Source organism: Podarcis cretensis, assembly GCF_951804945.1.
Source record: "Podarcis cretensis genome assembly, chromosome: 4".
NCBI lineage: Eukaryota > Metazoa > Chordata > Lepidosauria > Squamata > Lacertidae > Podarcis > Podarcis cretensis.
This window is the reverse complement of record NC_137173.1, coordinates 27737196-27759932: the sequence shown is the minus strand read 5'-3', so window position 1 is coordinate 27759932 and position 22737 is coordinate 27737196. Positions and strand designations below refer to the sequence as shown.

The 22737-nt window shown below is 43.6% G+C and overlaps 1 protein-coding gene across 2 annotated transcripts in view; it reads left to right on the top strand.

Moving 5' to 3' along the window:
* Nucleotides 1-17767, top strand: part of KATNAL1 (katanin catalytic subunit A1 like 1) — a 38982-nt gene extending 21215 nt beyond the window's left edge. For both annotated transcript variants that reach the window (XM_079973878.1, XM_079973877.1), the window contains exons 7-11: nt 6492-6650; nt 8332-8458; nt 10115-10249; nt 13633-13759; nt 15192-17767. In XM_079973878.1, the coding sequence (XP_079830004.1) occupies nt 6492-6650; nt 8332-8458; nt 10115-10249; nt 13633-13759; nt 15192-15390 (747 nt within the window). In that variant the 3' untranslated portion in view covers nt 15391-17767. The remainder of the gene's footprint in view (nt 1-6491; nt 6651-8331; nt 8459-10114; nt 10250-13632; nt 13760-15191) is intronic.
* The last annotated feature ends 4970 nt before the right edge of the window (nt 17768-22737 follow it).

The following is a 22737-nucleotide window of genomic DNA, read 5'->3' as shown; positions in this document are numbered from 1 at the left end:
GATGGATTTGTTTGTTTATTTAACTTTTTGGTCACTTGTTACCTGAAGGTCTCAAAGAGAATTACAATAAAGAAAAAATACATACAAATACATAGTAACAAAGGGAAAAGGAGAGACTTTGAGACATATTCCCCCATTGTACCATTTTATGTGTTGCTTTTTATGTTGTTGTCATTTTAATTAGGGTTGTACTTGTTTTATTTCTGTGTGCTACCCTGTGACCATAAGGCAAGGGTGGTATATAAATATTCCTGGATTTCTGCTGATCTCATTTTCAATTTGGATATTAAGATATAGCTTATTGTTTCGATCAACAATCACACATTAGAAACCAATGTGCAAATTGCAGCCTGTAGATCCTGATAGACCTTTCTTCTGCCATGTATATCATGATCAAAGGACCTAACAGGTGTTTGGGAAACTGAAAAGTGCAGAATGTTTGCTAAGCAATAAATACAGACGCTGGGAAAAATATGGAATGATGCGCTCTCTCTCTCTACATACATACATACATACATACATACATACATGCATACTTTTGTTTCTATGCCACCTTTCCACAGTTCAAACCATGCTCAAGGCTTACAACATGAAAAAAATACATAACTAAAACATAACAAAAGTAGTCAATTAATGAAGCATTTAAAATACACAACCAAACGGAACAATTTCCATGTATCTCATAAGATCCAAAACAAATATACAAAAAACCACAGCATCAATGACCTCCTCATCCCTTGGAACAACACCCCAACCCAACTGTCTGTTCAGCAGCCTCAGCTTTTGTAGCTTCAGTCAGTTAGGGCCCTGCTCTCCCAGGCCAGGTGGGGAAAGGCCTGCAAGACAGGGAGCAGTTCTTCCAAGACAGGCAGTATGGTCTTTTCTCTCCTCCATCCCCTCTTGACCTTTGTTTGCATTAAGGGGCGAGGAGAGGGTGATTTTTCATTGTTATTGGCCGAAAAAAGCAGCATTTGGTGTCAGTCATTCTGAGTAATAACTCGGATAGCGACCAGCCAGCTGTTGTGTGCTCAGGCTCTCTTGAGAACAATTCTCAGGACAGCTGCTTTTATTTCCAAAGTAGGCTCTCTGTATGAAGCAGACAACTCCCCTCCTAGCTGAGCACAGGCATGGGTAGATATATTTGTGTGGACATCAGAGAGGTTCCGGTTTTGCTTCCTTTGAACTGTACTTTGAGCTAAGAAGGGCCAGGCGCCAGTTGTGCTTCCCACTGTTCAACTAGCGATGGTTACAACAGCAAGGCAGACCCTGCTGTGCTCCCATCAAAACACCCACCCCTTGCAGCGCACTTGAGCATATGTGGAAAATTCCTAGATTTGACTGAGCCAGAAAGAAAAGATAAGTTTTGTGTAAAGGATTTTAACTAGACATTCATTGCTGGAATCTAATTCTCATAAAGAAACATAGCAAGGCGTTTCATAAATTCACTTCGTGCAACTGCTGAGCTTTGAAAAATAGGCCAAGTGTGTGGAATGGAATGCAGTGCAGATTAGCATCTGGGTTCCTATAAAGCAGAGATTGGGGATCCCTGGCTCCCCAGATGAAAATAGATTCCCATCAGCCAACAGCAGGTATGGTCAGAAATGATTGGGGTTGTGGTGCGGCGACATCGGGGTGGGGCAGAGTTTCTCCTGCTATATAGGTATGAGTTTAAAGAGTCAAAACATGATTGGATCTCATAGCACTTTCACTTTAATTTATCTACGGTTGTTTATGACTTCATGACTACTACAACCACCATGGAAATATCCTAAATGGTCTCTTATTTATTTATTAAATAAGAAGAGGGGGAGGAAGTGTTCCATTGTGCAAGCAGAAATTCTTGCACTCGTGGAAGCACTTCATCAGATATTGCCCCATTTTTGTTCTTCCGTACTTTCTGGTGGGTTTTTTAATCTATCTGTGTTTGTTTTCTTTTTCGCCTTTGTTGCTAAAGAGAGTATTTAATTTTTTGCAAAAACGAAATATATTTTTTTGCGTGTGGATCAGAGCCCATTTTATTACTATGGCCAAGTATTTAACGATATTACAAAATACTATTTTATCTTCTGCAGCTTTTACCTTTGATTTCAGGAGAATGTCTGCAGCCACAGAAATGCCATTTAAATACCAGCTGTATAGAAATAATATGAACACTTGTGATTTAATTACCCATAAACGTACGTTGGAGCCTACATTAGGAGAGTCCTTAAATGGCTATAGAGGTAGTGAGAGTTAATGGAAAATCTAGACACAGTGAGTCCATTATGCCCAAAGAATCGGGGAGGGGAAAACAATTTTGAATAATTGCATTTTCGGTTGATTTGTTTTTATAAGTCTTCTCCATGCCATTCTTTCAAAGTAATCTCCACCCCACTCTGAGGAGCAGGCAATTTTTAATTTGCAGAGTGGATAGCTTGTAACCGGTTATTTTATTGTGGTGGTGTTTTATGTAAGATATTAATTGCATAAAGTCTATTGTGATGTGCAATTCTAATTTCGGCTAATTTTATTACCCTGAAAAAAAGAAATTATTGTTAGAATTTAATCTGATCTTATGTTTGCAGGGGAATGAAATATGTGCAGTAACAGCAGAGTGTCTGATGAGAGAGCATGGTGGCAACTGCTCTCCTTAAATAATTGCTGTGCATTTCTGATGGTGAAAATCCTCTGCAGTAAGACCCCAGCCTTTCCCAGTGATGGCCATGTACTAGCTCCTGAGCTCTTCAGAGGCTCTTTAAAAGATCTGAACATTGCCAACAGTTCAACAATGTAAATGGGAGAAAAGGGGGGCGGGGACCCACATGTGAACAAGGTTGACATTCTTCCCACCTTTCTAATCCCCATCTTCCCAGCAGATGAAGGATTAGTTTGGTAGGCCAGGATAGTGAAACCTTGACAATCAAAGGGCAGGGTTAAGGTAAAGGTAAAGGTACCCCTGCCCGTACGGGCCAGTCTTGACAGACTCTGGGGTTGTGCGCCCATCTCACTTAAGAGGCCAGGGGCCAGCGCTGTCCGGAGACACTTCCGGGTCACGTGGCCAGCGTGACATCGCTGCTCTGGCGAGCCAGAGCCGCACACGGAAACGCCGTTTACCTTCCCGCTGGTAAGCGGTCCCTATTTATCTACTTGCACCCGGAGGTGCTTTCGAACTGCTAGGTTGGCAGGCGCTGGGACCGAGCAGCGGGAGCGCACCCCGCCGCAGGGATTCGAACCGCCGACCTTTCGATCGGCAAGTCCTAGGCGCTGAGGCTTTAACCCACAGCGCCACCTGCGTCCCCACAAAGGGCAGGGTTAGGTAGGGGCAAATTTTTAGCTTCAGGCTAACTTGGGGTAGGGTGAAGAAGAAGTGAAGTGGGGTTAGGGTTTTAGAAAGGAAGGACATGGTGGCAGTTGAGACTATTATCCAGTAGCTCTTAGAGATATATATTTTTAAAGTACAGCTCTGGGTCCTCATCATCCAAAGGTGAACAAGCTTTAATATCTGTCTTCTTTCAGAGTACTTTTAAGTTGATATTTCTACTGTTATATAAGCTCTGTCCTTGAAGACAGAGTTTGTGAAACACAGACGCTTACTAGTTTATCAGAACGGCTTATATCCCCCCTGCTCCTGTCTGTCAGTTGAAACACTTTGGATATTCTTTTTTACTTTGTACTATGCTGATACACAGTGGTGCCTCGGGTTACAGACGCTTCAGGTTACAGACTCCGCTAACCCAGAAATAGTATCTTGGGTTAAGAACTTTACCTCAGGATGAGAACAGAAATTGTGTGGCGGCGGTGCAGCAGCAGCGGGAGGCCCCATTCGCTAAAGTGGTGCTTCAGGTTAAGAACTGTTTCAGGTTAAGAATGGACCTCCAGAACGAATTGAGTTCTTAACCCAAGGTACCACTGTATTCCTTTCAATTTTCATTGCACACTAAGAGGTGACTTGTATTTTCTTTAGGTGTGCAGTATCTTACTGCAGAAGTGCTTGAAAATATTGGATGGTTTGAACGATGGTTCCAGGCTTCATAAACCATAATGTGATCCTGACTTATTTTCCTGGTTTATTAACCAACATTAAGCCAGACTTCCTGGTTCAAGTGCAATAGGGAACTCTGGCTTAATACAAGCCAGAAGCTGGTGCATGATGGGATTGAGGGGAGGAACGCTTGGCCCTGATGCTTATTTCTGGCTTCATAAATTGTGGAATGATTGTCCAAAGCAGGCCACTACATGGGCAATTGCATCTGTGCATAGGATTTATAGAAGAAACATTGTTTTGCCCCGAACACTTAGCAGAAGCTAAATTGTGTCCATGCTGATGGGTGCTTGTGAGCGACAACATGCAGGATATTCAGGAAGCCAATTCATATTGCATACGTGCTTGATGAAGCCCTAATTTGTAAAGCAGGCAGGACCATTGTATTGTAGAAAGGTCACCTGATTTATTTATTTATTTATTAAATTTGTTAGTTGCTTTATCTTACCAGGACAACCCAAAGCAACATAAAACCAACCAAACAGACTGAGAAAAAACCTCACAGAGATACTTTAAAACCAAAAAGAAAAAGAAATACACTAAAAACACCCTGCCCACTGCTAAAAGGCCACAGATAATTAAATGCCAAAAGCCTGGTTATAGAGGAAAGATTTTGCCTGATATATATATATAATGATGATGATGCCAGGCGAGCCTCTCTGGCAGGGGTCAGCAACCTTTTTCAGCAGTGGGCCGGTCCACCGTCCCTCAGACCATGTGGTGCGCCGGACTATATTTTGAAAAAAAATAAATGAATGAATTCCTATGCCCAGAGATGCATTTTAAATAACCCAGAGATGCATTTTAAATAAAAGGACACATTCTACTCATGTAAAAACACGCTGATTCCTGGACCATCTGTGGGCCGGATTTAGAAGGCGATCGGGCCACATCTGGCCCATGCGCCTAAGGTTGCCTACCCCTGCTCTCTGGGGAGAGCATTCCATAAATGAGGAAGCACAGCAGAAAAGAGCCGTTCTTGTTGCCCTCCAGACCTCTTGTGGAGGAGGCACATGAAGAAGGGCCTCAGATGCTGGTCGCAGGGTTCAGGTTGGTTTGTATGGGGCAAGGCAGTATTGAATCTGAGTTGTGGCGGGTTGTTCATTGTACACAGTCATCTATTAATTTCAGTGCAAGGTGTTTTCTCCATAAAGTGGCAAACTAAATTTGTGGTGGGGAGGGGAACCTGCTACAGTGGTGTTTATTATCATTATTTATTAAATTTATATACCACCCTTCATCCGAAGGTCACAGGGTAGTTTACAGAATAAAAACACAAAAGGAAAACACAAAATACATAACAACAAAAACCAACAATCCCTTCTCACAAACACATTTACAAGGTGATAGATAGTTTAATCAGCCAAAAGTCTGATTAGAAAGTTACTACATCCCACAGATTAGAGCCAAATACATTCTGCTGGCGCCCGGATCTTGGCACTTTTCTGATCTGTGCTGCTGAAAGGGAAAAGCCTCCAGGTAAACTCAACCTGTGGAAGCTGGAAGAGCAGGTTGTTCTCATTCCCTCTTCCGCAGTCTCTCATTAGTGCCTACAAACTCCTCTTCCTTTCCTGGGCACTCTGCCAAGAACCAACAGTGCTGGTTCAAAATGTATTGCTCTGGAGAGCCCACTAGGGTGAGTGTTTTGCTGAGAGGCACTTATCTGCTGGGACTCTGACCCTTGGACCACAACTAGCACACTGCTTGCTCATTGTAAACTGATGTGCACCATCTTAAGGTAAAGGTAAAGGTACCCCTGCCCGTACGGGCCAGTCTTGACAGACTCTGGGGTTGTGTGCCCATCTCACTTAAGAGGCCAGGGGCCAGCGCTGTCCGGAGACACTTCCGGGTCACGTGGCCAGCGTGACATCACTGCTCTGGCCAGAGCCAGAGCCAGAGCCGCACACGGAAACGCCGTTTACCTTCCCGCTGGTAAGCGGTCCCTATTTATCTACTTGCACCCGGAGGTGCTTTCGAACTGCTAGGTTGGCAGGCGCTGGGACCGAGCAGCGGGAGCGCACCCCGCCGCAGGGATTCGAACCGCCGACCTTTCGATCGGCAAGCCCTAGGCGCTGAGGCTTTAACCCACAGCGCCACCTGCGTCCCATGTGCACCATCTTAGTATACCTCCAATTTTAAAAAGCAACAACCCATGTCTTATCAGTTTATCCTGCGGCAAGACTTCTCGGCTCAATTTAGCTCAATATTTCTACAATAGTAACTACAAAAGGGTTGAACTATAGGTTGAACTAATCTTCCGTTACTTTTCAGGTGTCAAGTAGCAGTCAGCTTTGCGTTAATGAAATCAATTACGGTTTTTATGAATCAACAGCCGCAGATTATTGTAATAGCACAACTGGCTTTGACAATGCTAGGCTGTGTTTAGACAAGTTCATTTAATTTTATTATTCTGCACCGTTGTGCACTTGTACCCGCTTGTGCTTATTCAGTTGCCCTCGTTTAATTTTAGGGAGTGTTGATGGTTGGCCCTCCCGGGACTGGTAAAACTATGCTAGCGAAGGCTGTCGCTACAGAATGTGGAACGACTTTCTTCAACGTTTCTTCCTCCACTCTGACGTCGAAGTATCGAGGCGAGTCTGAAAAGTTAGTTCGGTTGTTGTTTGAAATGGTAAGCATTACTGATGCTCAAGTCTCACAGTTTCTTGTTGTTGTTATAGTGGGCATCTAAGTCACTCCAACACACTGGATAGTATCCAACTCAGTTTTATTCAGAGCCAGACCCATTGAAATGAATGAACCTAAGTTTGTTGTGCCCATTTATTTCAATGGGTGTACTTAGAAGTGCTAGAACTATCATTACAAATTGGGGTAAGGCTTTTCAGCCACATTTGCCAACCATGTTATACCAACCAGCAACATTGTGCTACAAAGTGCCTGTAATATCCCCAGCTTTTAGAACTAATAGCATCTGTTTCCAAAATGACTCATTATGTGTGTGTTGTTTACCTGTAGTATGAAATCTTTCACAGCTTCCTTTAATGTTTTGAATTTATCAGAGTCAAGGCCTGATATTTCTTTAACTTTCTGCCTTTTGAGGTTGGTTTTTATTTTCTTTTTGTTTCTTACTCAAAATGTTTTCTTCTTTCTATTTCATCTTTTGCATTTCCCCCGTTCATTTTCATAGCACTTGTAATGTGCAGAATGCTTTCTAAACAGCATGTTACTCATCTTTACACAATTCTTGCGAGGTAGGCTGCTTTGATCCCTGCTTTACAAAAGAGGCTCGTTGATTAACATGCATATGTAAAATATAATGATTCAATCACCACAGCCCCATAACAAAAGGAAATTGTTTTTGTCTTCTGCTCCTTAGAAGGTTGTGTCAGAGCTATGTCACACATCTGACTGATTCACAGTTTGCAATGTTTTAGAAATGACTCCAACAGTAGCTAGAACTGACTTTGCAGGCACACAAACAGCGCCAAATCTGTCAAGTTTTATAAGGTGCCACAATACTGTAATCTTTTCAAGAGATTTGCAAAAAATAATAATAATGACAAATTGAGGGGTTTTTTTGTACATGTGCCATTTTTATGTCCATGCCCCCTTCTCTCTGACATACACACAGACGTAACAGTTGGCCAACACCACAGTAGTGATCTCTACATCTGCTCTGCTGAAACTTTCCTACCAACAATGCAGCCCTGTGTCTTTTGTGCTGACAATTAAAAAACAAGCAAGTGTCTAAGCACCTAGAATATTAATAAACATTCAGTAGCACCTTACCAGCTCAGCCAGTGGCTAGGGAGGGCTCATTTACTCCACTGAAGCCCTCATAATCTGTAATAGGGGCATCTACTTTGATGTCCTCCAGATGTTGTGGGACTCCAACTCCCATTCGCCCTGTTCAGCATGGCCAGTGGTCCTATAACATTTGGAGGACACCATGTTGGCCACCTGCTGTCTCTAGCTACAGAGTGTTAAGAAAACTGCTAACCTAACATTTCCCCCTCTTGTTGATTCCCTCCCCCTCTTGTTTTTGGAGATAAATTGACAAAAACTTTATTTTACTATATCTGTGTGATTTAATCAGATATATTATTTGCCTTTCTGCAATCATGCAAGTGGTTCTAAAAGAATATCCCAAACCAGCTTTGATTTAGCATTAGATGCATAGATGCTGTTCCTAAGGCAGATGTTGCAAGGTAAGCTGGACAGCACATCTTTGTCAAAGGGGCATAGTCAACCAAGCTTTGCTCAGAGTAGACTCACTTAAGGTACTCTTGTATATGATGGAATCTCACAAAAACTGAAATGTTGTGTTTAGTAAATGTTTTCTTTGTTTCAAGGCCCGATTTTATGCACCCACAACCATTTTCATTGATGAAATAGACTCCATCTGTAGCCGCAGAGGCACCTCTGATGAACATGAGGCAAGCCGTCGGGTCAAATCTGAGTTGCTTGTTCAGATGGATGGTAATGTTTGATATCTGCACTGGAGCTTCCCTTCCCTTTTTATAAATTGCTTGTAGGCTTGTTTTGGAGAAGGCGTGCAGCCAGTTAAAAAGCAGCATATTTACCAACATGTCCTGAAATGTTCTCGTTTTAAGCTGTCCACCTTTTGCTGACATAAGTATTTTGGGCCTGGTCACATGATGCAGCCATCTTGCTGAAGCTAAGCTGTTCTGCGTCTGCATGGGGGACCACAAAAGCTGCTTGGAGTACTATCATAGAAGAAATGTGAAATGTAAATGTAATACAGTGGACGCTTGGGTTGCAAACGTGATCTGTCCGGGATGCACGTTCGCGGCGCGTCTGCGCACACGCGGGTTGCGATTTGGTGTGTCTGCACATGTGCAAAGTGCAATTCAGCGCTTCTGCGCATGCGCGACTGCCGAAACCCGGAAGTAACCCGTTCTGGTACTTCCGAGTTTCGATGGTCCGTAATCCGAAAAAACACAACCTGAAGCATCTGTAACCTGAGGTATGACTGTACAAATGAAGAGCATGGCATAATTACTCAAGTTTTATGCTCACTTTTCTTTACAAAGATCACTTAAGATGCATTTCCCCAATTAAGTGGCAAATATTATGTGTGTATGTGTGTGTTTGATTATGTAAAAAGTTTTATATACCGTTCTTAAGGCCGTTCCCAGAGTACTTAATAAAGATGATTAAATATAAGAATAAAAAATAATACATTACAATACACAAGACATGGGAGATTAATAATCACCATTTTTTGGTTTTGTTTTATAGTAATTAGCAGCCCTGTGTAGCTGCTTTGAAAACTGGTAAAGAGTTGCTGGGGGAAATTAACCCTTCTGCCCACTTCATTTCCTGGCCATCTAAATGCCTACTTACCCTCCAATGCTGTTTGGATGTGTTTTTCTGAGCATCTTCAGTTTCCTTCTGTGGACTGGGTTACTTTGTTGTGCTTTGTGGAAACAAATACAGTGGAACCTCGGTTGTTAAACGTCTCTGTTGACCAGCGTTTCGGCTTTTGAACGCGAAAAACTGCTTCAGTTTTCGAACAATGTTCGGAAGCCGAACGTGCCACATGACTTCTGTTTTGAGTTTCCCTATTATATTGATGCTACTGTTTTCAGTTTTCGGTTTTTGAACGTTTCGGAAGTCAAATGGTCTTCCAGAACGGATTACGTTCAAAAACTGAGGTTCCACTGAACATGGTTTGGTATTGGGCCTCATACACTGCCTCTGTTCTGTACTCATCATATTGTACCTAGGCAAGTTCCCCCCCCCCCAGTCACCTGTGTTATGGTGCTGCCCACAATAGGTTCTTAGATTTCTCTGTGCACCCCTGGGCTCCAAAAAGTTTGGGGCCTTAACCTCTTCATTTCATGGTTTTAGGCTGGTGTTCTTTAGTTGAGGAGTATTTAGTGGCTCCCCTGTGTAATGTATTCTGAGCTGGAATCTCTGCTTAGCTTTTGTTACACTAGTTTTATAGGATCTCTGTGTTATATAAACTAGCTTTATTGGAACTGTGATTTTAATTGTTTGGTTGTTTTGTTTCTTTGAAGTATAGAATCAGCTCAGCTCTTGGATGTCTGAAAAATCTAATAAATAATAGAAATAGTACCCTGTTGTCTGCTATGTCTTTTGTTGATGTAGGAGTAGGCGGGGCTCTGGAAAACGACGACCCTTCCAGAATGGTGCTGGTGCTGGCTGCTACAAATTTTCCCTGGGACATTGACGAAGCTTTGAGAAGGAGGCTGGAGAAAAGGATCTATATACCATTGCCAACAGGTGGGAAGGAAGGCCGTAATATTTTCTGTCCAGATTCACTTTTCTTACATTTTGTTATTTGAAGAATTCATTTGACACTTCGGTTGCAAACATTTGGTTGCATTTTCAGCAGCTAATAACTTGCCAGTGCTCTCTCCCTCACTCCCTTTCCCCTTAAGGGTTGAGACTGGAGAATGAAAGTATTGCAGCATTCCATTGCAGACCTGGTAAGAGAGATGCTAATGAGCTTGGACTTATTTTGAATGTTTAACAGTCCTTGATTGAGCATCAAAGGCCGCCTTCAGACATCTTTTGAAGAAATATTGCCAGTGCATTTCCATGCACTTGCCGATTAATGCAGAGAAGCGGATCCATGAATTTTCACTCTCAGGCTGGCGCTGCTGTAAATCAACTCTCGCCTGACCTTTACAATTAGATTTCCAGCCGTTCAGATCGTAGCATGCTGATTGTTCCCCTGCCTGAGGATGCCATATCATATATTGCTTCTCCTTGGCTGTCAGTCATATATGCTATTAATTTCAAGATCCTTTATCATTTTAGCTTTATAAAGTGGCGTCTTCTCTTGATACACTGGGATGCCTGCTTGCCTCCATGACCCTCGAGATAACAGAATAGAAGTACAGTGTGGTTGTAAACTCTTAAGGGTTGAAACAACATATTGGAGCACAGCATGGGGCTGCTGGCAATAATAGCATCTCTAGCATACATTCTTCCCCTCTCCCCTTGTAAGGTTGAGATTGACTTAGTATATATCATGATGACATTGGTGTGAGTTTCCCTACTCCACACCTTCGGTTTCTTCTGGTTGGATGGGAGAATCACCACTGTGTGATGTCTTGATACACGAGAAGCGATCCAAAAGGTTACAGAGGAGAGGGGAAATGCTTAACCTAGAGATTTAATTTTGCCGTGTCAACTTCATGTTGTATGTAATGTGTGGTGCGGTGTCTAGAGTGTTGGACTGTCATCAGGGAGTCTCTGGTTCACATCTTCACATAGCCATGAATTCACCTGGTGAGCTTGGACCAGTCAGTCTCTCGACTTTACTTTCCAAGGCTGTTGTCAGGATAAAATAGCTGACAATGGTTGGGGGAGAACCATGCATGCTACCTTGAGCTCGTTGGAGAAAAGACTGACTACACACATTCAAGAAATACTAATAGTTCCAGCCTATAATGGGAGCCCTGACTTTATGGCTGATAGGGGTATTACATATGATTTAAATTGCCTTGCAGATCTCTATCATGTTATTGATCTAAACTTATTGCTAATGCAAAAGAGAAGATGAAAGGCAGACATTTGTTTGCATTTATGGTTTTAATCATTTGAAGCCATAATTGCTTTCAGCCCTGTTGGCGGGCAGGGGAAGTACCTCATCTGAAGTTCTACCACGTTATTGGTTCTGGCTTCTATCTGTGCAGTGCAGAATGGGCACCTTGCTAAAGTGTGCCTACTTCTCTTCTCCGCAGAGACAAGGATACAGTGCCCCTTCCAGATTGCCACTATTTTGTGAATGGGATTCAGTCACACCAGCAAATTTAGGTTGTGCAGTTAAAGTGGGTTTGGCTCTCTTGCATAATGAATACACTTTTAAAAATAAGACTTTTTGTAGGAAGCTAATTGATGAAAAATTGCACTGAAAAGTGTAGGATAACAACGGCTTGATCTGACATCTTATAGCATCCCCACCTTTTGCAAACAGATCATGAAGAATGTTCAATAAACAGGTCATCTGGAAGAGACTAGTGTTGGAAAAAACATGGAAAAATAATTTCCACTGTTGCTGTTTTAGGTACTCTGCAAAGTTACCCATGGTGAGACATGCATGCAGAATCTTATTAAAAGATCAGTTATTATTCTGTGTTTTTTGAGACCACTATTTTTAACTGTCAACACAGTACAGAACTCCCAGCTATAATGTGTACATGGAATGTTTTTATACCAGTACAGTATAGCTTGCCAAAGGCACATTGTGATGGATGGGAAGCTTGTGTATTTTATATTTTTGATGTTTATACTATGCCATCAGTGTTCATTGTGCCTTACAGCACCATACGGGCAAATTGGGCATCTCTCTGCTCAGAAAGAGCTTGCACTCGAAAACTAACAACAAGGGGAAAGGGAAAGGGAAAGGAGAGAAGAATGTGGGCAAAGGCCAATGCATGTACTTAATTAAATTAAATTAAAAAGAAACATTGTTCAACTGAAACCCCTGGGTCACTTATATCACCAGGGCAATCATTTTCATTATCTAAAACTTGTTCAGGGGTCCCTCCTCAGCAGCTGGGGCAAACACTCTTTAATAGGGAGGGTGTTAAATTCAGAAACTGAAGATAATGCAACAAAATCTATTGAACAGAAGGAAAGGAGGGATCTCTCTGTGTTTGACAGGGGAGAGGGAAGGAATCCATCCATCCTTATTTAGAGTGTATCCGTTCCACTTGGCTTCCCCCATTGTGTAACCACTTCCTTTTTCTCATAATTAAAATGATCCTTCCCTTCCTATTTTTCTGTTTGTCTAAAAAGAAAATGAAAAAGGATCAACCTGGTTTAACAGTAACTTAATAACTTAACCAAATAATTTATTTAATGCCGATTGCTTTAACAAATACTGTTAGCTAAATAGGACTAACATTTAGGGTGTTTTCTGCTGAGTTGTCTCTTTCTACAGCTTCTTGTTGTCCTGTTGTCTTGTAGACCAATAGAACAATGTGCTTCCATGGTGTCCTGTGAGATGCTCAGTGCAACACCAAGTTTGCACTTAGCATCACACTTTTCATGTTGGCAAGGCGTGGGCCAAGGTGCTGCCTTAGGTGGCCTTGCCCTTTCATACCTGGGGGAAGAAGGGGGGTCAGCAGGGGGTGGGGGAGAGGGCCCAACAAAACTTCAGTCTCCAGCAACTCCCTCCAAACTACGCTAAAGTTTGGTTTCAGCTAGGCATTAGCAAAGGCTGCACAGAAAAGGTGGTTTTGAGAAATTGTTGACACTTGATACAAGGTTTGCTGAAAAAACTTGGGTAGGATAGGGTAGAGAGTACATGTTTATGGATGTATGCATATCTGTGGATGTTTTCATAGTTAATGGCAAAATTACTATTGGAAATTGTGCGCTCTCTCTCTCTCTGTCTGTGTGTACACACACACTCTGCTTCATACAGAATTCACTAAAATTATATAATTGATTCTCTTTTAAAATGCACTTTTTGCAGTTAATACAGTGGCAGTGTCTTTAACGTTCAAGAGTCGTCACCAGCGAAATTGCTTCCAGGCTGCTTTTGCTTAGTAATCCCCACCCCCCATAAAACCAAATTACAGGGTTAAGTGTTATTGAATATCTACATGTTTGCAAGCCCTGCTCTGATCAAACAACTTTTATTTTTGCAGCAAAAGGCCGAGCAGAGCTGCTTAAGATTAATCTTCGGGAAGTAGAACTGGATCCTGACATCAGCCTGGAAGAAATTGCTGAGAAGATCGAAGGCTACTCTGGTGCTGACATCACTAATGTTTGCAGGTATCCTATTTCCTGGGTTTGCAAGCTAAAGAAAAATGGAATTGCTAGGCAAACTACACATACTGAATGCTTTTTTGAGTACATTGCTGACGACTCAATCTTTTGCCTTTACGTCAGTGCTTTTAAAATTCTCCTTCCCTGGAAACCCTTTCTGCATCAAATAGTTTGCTGAGGAACCAGCACGAAGCCCAGAGTGTTGCATAAGATCTTGGAACCGTTTGGCGGGCCATACACTCAGTTCACACAGAAGGCAGATTAGGTTTCTTAGGTCTTACTGTTGTTCCTTGTGAACTGATAACCCGAAAAGACATGTATTGCAGGGGAAGCTTGTTTGCCACTATGGATCTTCTCATTGAAGGACCCTTAATAGGTGTCTGAGGAATGTAAGTTTCTCCTAGCACTAGAACTCAGGGTATTTCCAATGATCAAGGGAATGGAGCAACCAGTGGCGTCACAATGGGGGGGGGGCGGTAAACCCCGGGTTCCATGCCTGTGGGGGTGACAAGAAGTCACCCTGCGGGGGCTCGTGGCAGAACGAGCAGCTATCACGCCACCACAGACGCTTTTGGAGGATCCTCCATTTATCCTCCATGTGCAGCGTCGCACGCATGTGCAGCGTCGCATACATGTGTGCTGTACGTAGCAATGCCGCACATGCGCTGTATAGCTGTTTGCCGCCAGCAGCATACAGATGGTGCTGGGATCCTCCGCGACTGTAGCGGCGCCAGAGGGATCCTGGCACCGTCCATACGGCACTGGAGTGCTGGCGGCAAACCGCTATACAATGCATGTGCGGCATCGCTACGTACGGCGCATGCGTTGTATGTAGCGATGCCGCACATGCGCCCTACATCGTGACGCTTGCCCCGGGTGTCACGACTCCTTCCTTTGCCCCTGGGAGCAACTCCCGTGTAAGGGTTGCAGCATTGGGGGCTTTTTAGTTTAGAGAAAAGACAAGTAACAGGTGACATGATGGAAGTAAATAAAATTACACATGGCATGGAGGAAGCCGGTAGAGAAAAGGTTTTCTCCCTCTCATAACACTAGCACTCATGGACAGTCAATAAAGCTGGATGCTGGGAGATTTGGCACATGCAAAAGAGTAGTTCATGAACTGAACAATTGCCTCAGCATCTCCATAAATCCTTGCAAAAAGGGGCGGGTGGGTCCTTTTTATCGTTTTAATTATCCTCTGCACATTTACCAGATGCCTTAGTGGATTTCTGTTCCAAAGTGTTGTTTTATGTTACATTAATGTTGGGGGTGTTGGAGATGTGCAAGCTTGTTTCGCCACAGGGGAACGCTGAGATAGCTAAGAATAAATGCTTCTGCATTTCTGCTAGAGGCCTGCAACACAAGAGAGGTAATCAAAATCCATATAGTTCCTAGCACACGGTGTTAGTAATTAGTTCTTGCGAATTTTCCTTTGCAGGGATGCTTCTTTGATGGCAATGAGGCGGCGCATTAATGGCTTATCCCCAGAAGAGATCCGTGCGTTATCTAAAGAAGAGCTTCAGATGCCTGTTACCAAGGGAGACTTTGACCTGGCTCTGAAGAAAATCTCCAAGTCTGTTTCAGCAGCAGACCTGGAGAAATATGAGAAGTGGATGTCAGAATTTGGATCTGCTTAACAGACACCATCTCACAAAGGATTTTAGCTTTTCAGTTATAAAATATTACAAAGACTTAGAAATCTTTTAAGGCTTGAGTTTTTCCTACGGACAAGGACCCTTTTAAACTTTTTTTTGCACTTTAAAGGGAACAAAATAAAATGTTACACAATGAAATCATGGTATTTCATGGATGAATACTAAAAGCTGTAAATGTAGCAAGGGAATCCTATGTGTTTTTGGTTGTCTGCACTTTTTTTTAACACTAGTTCCCAGTGTCCTGATTTTCACGTTCTAGTCTTTCCTGGCTTTTATCTGCCAATCAGATATAGGACTCTGCAGGAAAAAGTTGACAAAACCTACTGTTCTGTACTCTTGTTGTTGGGTCATATTGTTTGTCTAGTTAGAACCTGATTCCTTGAACGTAGGACTGGTATTTTTATTCGTTGCCTCTCCCCCTCTGTTTAGAGAGCTCATCAGTATGATCTAAGTTGAAAATACCGAGATCACTTTACACTGCAGTCACGTTGTCATGGCTACAGTCGTATTTACTAGAACACTAATAATCATATAAAATGTGAAAGGGAGGTGCATACCTCCAAAATATACAGTGTGGCCAGTTACAGCTCTTTGCCATCTTTTGCTCCCAGCTCTGAAGAAAAATACATGTACTTTTCTCTCCTCTTGTGTTCACTGCAGCTGGCACCAGGAGAAGTGCAGTGAATGCTATCGCTGCTTAAAGCGTGGAGCAGCCCATCATAGAAATCATGTATCACAACCTTGATGTTTGAAATCTCAGGGCTGCTCTCATTGCAGTTTTACAGTTGTGTCAATCTATGGATTTCGCTGGATCTACTGCTGTCTTTGATTTCTCATTGTAAACCACTGTAAGCAAAAGTTTGGTAAGGGCAGATAAATTCCAGAGGTTATAGTGGCTTAACTCTCCAGAGTAGGTCATGTTAAATGAGTGTACATCTTGCACTTTTTCATGCTTTGTTAGTGCCAGTTGCACCTTTGCAGTATAAGATACCAAGGTGGAACACTTGTGGAAACTAAACTTGAAGATATAGAGCCGTCATCCTTGACATCCAGGAATAATCTCTCCTTCTCCCCCATCCCACCCTTATTTCTGGTGCTTTCTAGCATTTAAATTTACTTTTGCATATTTCATCTGTTTTTTCAGATATGACAAATTGGTTCTCATCTCTGCATAATATTACCAAGGGTCCACGGACATGAAAAGAGGCACACAACAATGGCTTGTTCTTTGGGGCCCTTCAAAAATAATGTATCGCTCACTTCTTGAACTTGTTTTGGGTGTATGTGTGTGGAACTCGTTATCAAAAGTTATGTATTTGGAAATGAATGTATATGATCAGAACTGCAATTGAATCTGGCTGTAGGAGAGTTACATGAATCACCTAAACCTAAGGCAAGGTTTCCAGTTTAGAAAACAAAACAAAACAGGAATGTCATGTAAATCGGTCTTAGACATCTTGAAATGATCAATAGGCATTTCCAAGCCACCTGTTCATTTGGCAACTCATTTAAAATAATTTGCATTTCTGCCCTTTAAAGCACTGCAAGATGTAGGGGTTTTCAGATGTCAAGCATGCTGGTGCAAGGATGTTTAGTTGTGCTTGGAAATTTCCCTCCATCCCTTATCCCCGCACATCTCCTAAATTTGCTCTAGATTAAGGTAGGGAAAAAACCCAGAACAGATTTAGGGGCCACACAGAGAAGTTCTATGGTGTAGATAAGAGTTCTTGCACTGGCAGAAGCGTTCAGTTGGATATTGCTCTCTGACACCAGTGAGTCACCTGGGAGTAGAGCTACTCCCTGTATAGATCTCTACTGGTCTTGCCACCACCAGCTGTGTTAGACCAAGGACAAGTATGTTCTATGCTTTGTGGGTGGCACAGTAAAAAAGAAAGAGTGGTCAAGACATTGCATTACCTGGTGTCTTTTCCTGGAGGTGTCTTTCCCCCAGTTCAGTACTGCAGTGCTAAATCAGCTATCAGGAAAACTTCCGCCCAGGCCCGGCCTTAGTTTAGTTTCCACCTAGATCTCCAAACTACTAACAGGGAGCTTTTCCTTATAAGGGCTCCCTGCATTGTTACTTATTCATTGTAATAGCCACCTCGTCAACATAGCACTTGCTAGACGTGTCCAGAACTACAGATGTGACTTGGTTCCATAAGAGAAGCAAGAGTGTTTACGTAGCAGAGTCCCATCATACCATATGCAGCCAGCTATAAAGGTTGTGTTGGGTTTCTTTACTTTGTTTTAACACAGAAGAAGATGTATTGGGTCAAGACTGTGAATGATGCACTGTGTTCATCTCCAACAAAAGGCAGCTCTACTTTGTGGAAAATAATAATAAATGTCCTAATGGTGACTCGCTTTTTTCTTTTTATGTGGTGCTGTGTGTTCTGTGTACATATTCTGTTGTGTTCCTGGTGTGGCTGAGTTGGATTTCCTGCTTTGGGAGCGTAAGAGGAGCATGACACCTTATAGAGCTTTCCCCCTGTTTTGCCAGCATTATCTCCAGTAGTTCTTTTCGCTGTCTCCCTTTGGGAAGGTAGCTGGCAACATCATCAAAGTACTTAAGGAATGAAAGGGCTGTCATGGAAAAGGCAACACTCTCTTGGGACCCACCACTTTCCCTCTCGCAGTAGGAGCTGTCTGATTCATGCCAGTAGCCATTTGTGTACTTCAGAAATGGCAGAACTTGGTGAATATAAATGCAGGATGGTTTTGATCCTGTTGTATTCTGGTGTCGATTGTGTGCACAAATAGGATGTAATACGTTGGACATTGCAAAGATATGGCTACCTGTGACTAGGTTTAATAGAATGTATTTGTGAATAAGTTAAAATGGGTGTGTGTATGGGGTGTGAAGGGAGGGGTAGTACCTCTGGTGGGGGATATGTCATGCTCCTCCTGGGCTAGTTTGTCTGCCTTTGGTCTCCATCCTGCACTCAGCTCTCACCTGTGGCTCCTGGAAGCTGTCAACATGTGACAGTGGTCACACCCTGAGAAACAGCTTTGATTGGCCGGCTAAACCAGGTGAGGGTATCTGATGGGTCTCAAATCCTCGGTGAGTTAGGAACTTCCCCCTGCATGCAAAGACAGGCTCTGGTGGATTGAGCGGATGAGACCAGTGGGTTCAGTGGTCAAGAAGGCAGTAGAGGGAAGTGAGGGGCAGATGAGTCTTATCAACTTGGGAAGATAGCCCATCTAGGAGAAGGAAAACACTGATCCTAAACTTCTGCTGCCTTGCAAAATATCTTTGGGAGAAGAAAAGGCAAAGGAGTAAACCCTACACAAATTTGGGGTGGAGTCTCTAAGATGGTCGGATGATGCCTTGTATACCTCCTGGCTGTTCCTGCAGCTAAGCTGGTGTCAAATGTCTTACTCTGCTTTCCTTTGGACCACATCAGCAAGGCCAAGGGGGGGGTCTTGTCATCTGGGCATCCCAGGGCCTCCATACACACTGCCCAGGCTTGGAAGGGACCCCAAGGGTCATCTAGTCCAACCACCCCTGCAATGTAGGATTTTTGGGGGGGAGGCACTGGTTGATTGGTCACATTCACACCATACATACAAAACACATTAGTCTCCACCCCCCAAATCTTGTGAACTGCAGCTTACCCATCACCAAACTACAATTCCTGGCATCCTGAACACACTAGTTCTCAGGATTCTTGGGAGGAAGACGTGCTTGAAATATATGATGTGAGTAGGAACAGCAGTTTGACCATGGCGCGACTCCCCTGTGATGAAAAGTTGCCGTGTCTGGGGTGTTTTAATTTAGAGAAAAGGTGTGTAAGCGGTGACATGATCAAATTGTTCACGGCATAGAGAAAGTGGATAGAGAAAAGTTTTGTTTCCCCCCCAAGCACTAGAACTTGTGGACATGCAATGAAGCTGAATTTTGGAAGATTCACAACAGCTAAAACAATTTCTTCATGCAGTGCATAGTTAGTTGCTTCCACATGAGGCAGTGATAGCCACCGACTTGGATAGCTTTAAAGGAGGATTGGATAAATTCATGGAGGGGAGGGTTGTTGATGGCTACTAGCCAGGAAGGATATGTTAAGCCTCCTCTGTTTGAGGAAGCAGTCCTTCTGAACTCTTGTTGCTGGACACCAAAGGAGGGGAGAGCACACTTGTGCTCGGATCCTGCTTGCTGGGTTCCCAGTGAGGACAGGATTAGTTGGGCCTGATTCAGCAGGTGTCACAGTCTGGTTCATGGGCGATCGAAGTCCTGGCAGGGGACATCAGGACCGGGAGCAAGATGGCAGGGTGGGAGCAGGAATGGGGGTCCAGAAGCCAGGAGTCAGGAAGCCAAGAGTCTGAGGGTCAGAGAGCTGGGAGGCACAAAGTCAGGGGTCTGAGGATCAAGAAGGAGGGAGTCAAGAAGCCGAGGTTCAAGGATCAGGAAGCAAGAAGCCAAACGCAGCAAGGCAGGGAGCGTGTTGCTGTGGCAGAGCCAAAGGGAAATGCTGACCTTATATCTCTTCCCAGCTCTTGCCAGCAGGTGCTGTGAGTTACCAATCGGCCTCAGCTGTAAGGCCGCACCTTGCCTCTTCAGAACAAACTTAGGAAGGTCCCAGTCCTGCAAAGTCCTATTGGTCACAGGGCCTGGCTCCTGCACGTACACCTGACAGCAGGCACTGTTATTAATTGAACTAACTACTTAGAGGGGTGGTGAGCTCTCCCTTGCTGGAGTTCTTCAAACAGAGGCCGGTTGGGGGTCCTCTGTTTCTGCACCAGATGGAGTTGGATGAGATGATCTGTATGGCTCCTTCCAAAGGAGGGTTTGACCAAGACATTTGGGCACCTGAGGCAGACCCTAAAATGCTCCCCACCAAGAAAAAATGGGATCAGGGAAGATCTACATCAGGAGCAGGGGCGGGCGAGAAAGATTGACATCAGGATCTGCTTTCCCTGCCGCCTGAGGTGGTTGCCTCACCTTGCCTCAAGCGTGGGCCAGGACTACATCCAAGTCTCTGTCTTGTCTGCATAGAAGTACGAAAAAGTATCAATACTTCTCTCTAGGAGGAAGTCAAAATCACTTCTAGGTTATGTAACTTAATAGACCAAAGTGTTGTCCTTCATGAGTCACTTGTTTGTCTGAAATTACTGAAATTTTCTATTTCTCATCACCAATGTTCCTTCTCTTACCTATTGGGGGGTGGGTGTCTAATAGTTTCTTAACTGCGGGTGTGCTTGTATAGTCTGTGGCAACGATTATACCTGAACTGACAATTGCATGCAAGAGCTGAGTGAGGGGGGGTGGGCGGGAGTCATTGTGATGATGAAAGTGAGAGGAAATGAGCCGTATGCCAAATGGGCTGCATGTAATGGAAACCATAGCAACTCCAAGAGAGGTTTATAAATACCATATCACACAGGCTAAGTGAATTACTCCAAGGATTTGCAGGTAACACTTCAGGACCTGGACAGAGAAAATGAGTGCAACATACAGGAGTGCCAGCCGGGAAGATGTGGTGTTACCAAATGGTGGATCAGACCAGTGGCCCCTCTGGTCCAGCATTCTGTTCTCACAGTGGCCAACCAGATGCCCGTGGGAAAAACCTGCAAACGGGATCTGAGCACAAGAGCACTATCCCCTTCATTAAAAAAAAATAAAGTTAAATGTAAAGGACCCCTGACAGTTAAGTCCAGTCACGAATGACTATGGGCTTGCGGCGCTCATCTTGCTTTACTGGCTGAGGGAGTTTGTCCGCAGACAGTTTCTCCGGATCATGTGGCCAGCATGACTAAGCCGCTTCTGGCAAACCAGAGCAGTGCACGGAAATGCTGTGTACCTTCCTGCCAGAGCAGTACCTATTTATCTGCTTGCACTTCGTGCTTTTGAACTGCTAGGTTGGCAGGAGCTGGGACTGAGCAACGGGAGCTCACCCCATCGCAGGGATTTGAACCGCTGACCTTCCGATCAGCAAGCCCTAGCCTCAGTGGTTTAGACCACAGCGCCACCCTCTCCTGCTTTTTTCTGTCCTGTGTCTTGCAACATTCAGCTTCGCTGGGTGCCCACGAGTTCTAGTGTTATGAGAGAGGGAGAAAAACTTTCTCTACTTTCTCTATGCCATGCATAATTTTATAAACTTCTATTATGTCGCCTCTTCCTTGCCTGTTCTCTAAGCTGGTTTAGAGAGCAAAAAAAGAGATGATCCATAGTTACTGCTCGCCTGCTTTTTTGCCCATGCTCCTTTGAATGGATGACATGGACTGGTTGGATGCAGAGGATGGTGGGAGGAACCAGCCCTTGTGACAAGCTTCCCACCCCACTGGCCTCCCAGAACCAGGAGAGGCATGAAGCAGGAGGGGTAGAGACAGGCATGCAGGCGCAGTCTCTGATTGCTTGGGGGGGGGAGGGACTGGAGAGGAAGAGACCTAGACAGTTGCAGGGACGAAAGACCTACTGGAGATGGGTTGCTGTGCTCCTCAGGTCTTGCACTCCTGTGTAGATCCTATTTTGCTAGTAAACTCAAACTTGCTTGGTGTCATTTACTGCTGCCTCACTCCTATCAATGAACTGCTTAATTGGATTACTAGGCTGTACTGGTTGCTTTGTAGGGCTCGTTATCCTGCTGTGACTGTGCTCCTAGATGTTAAACGTGTGTGTGTGTGTGTGTGTGTGTGTGTGTGTGTGTGTCATGCTGAAGCTGCCAAACTGGAGACTTGGATTCAGTTTCCTGTTCCCCTAACTCTCTTTTTTAATATAATATTTTTTATTAATTTCCCATTAATAATAATCCAGTATGAGCTGCATTGATAAAATACCAAATCATAATACAATTAAATGAGCCAATTATTGCATTCTAAATTAAACAGGTTTGGGTGACTTCCCATGTTCTGATTTGGAGAGATGCTATTGTTATTCCTTCTTCTGACTTCCATTCTTATTTAATCCAAATAATACAATTCCAATGTTAATCCTTTATCTTAGCAGCCACTGACGTAATGACTTCCGTTCGTATTTAACTGTTCCATATCTGTTAATTTGTCAGAGGGGTTTACATCTTATAACTTTCTATATTCTAATGTTTGTCTTTCCTTTCCTGTTGCAATCCGTTATTTCTGGCATTCCCCGCCCCCCCCCACTCCGAGAACTTAATTCTTACTGCACAATCCTCTCCCCCATCTTTCTTTGGCATCTAGCCTTTGCTCTGGGCAGACATCCAGCATTTCTCTTTGATCTCTTACCATCCGTTAACAAGCTGGTATCTCTCCCAAGCTGTAATAAATTAAAGTCAGGGTCCTCATTAGGGTGGTATACAAAACATCCCATATTCCACACAGTTCTACTCTTTCAATTAGTCCATAAAAATTATGAAG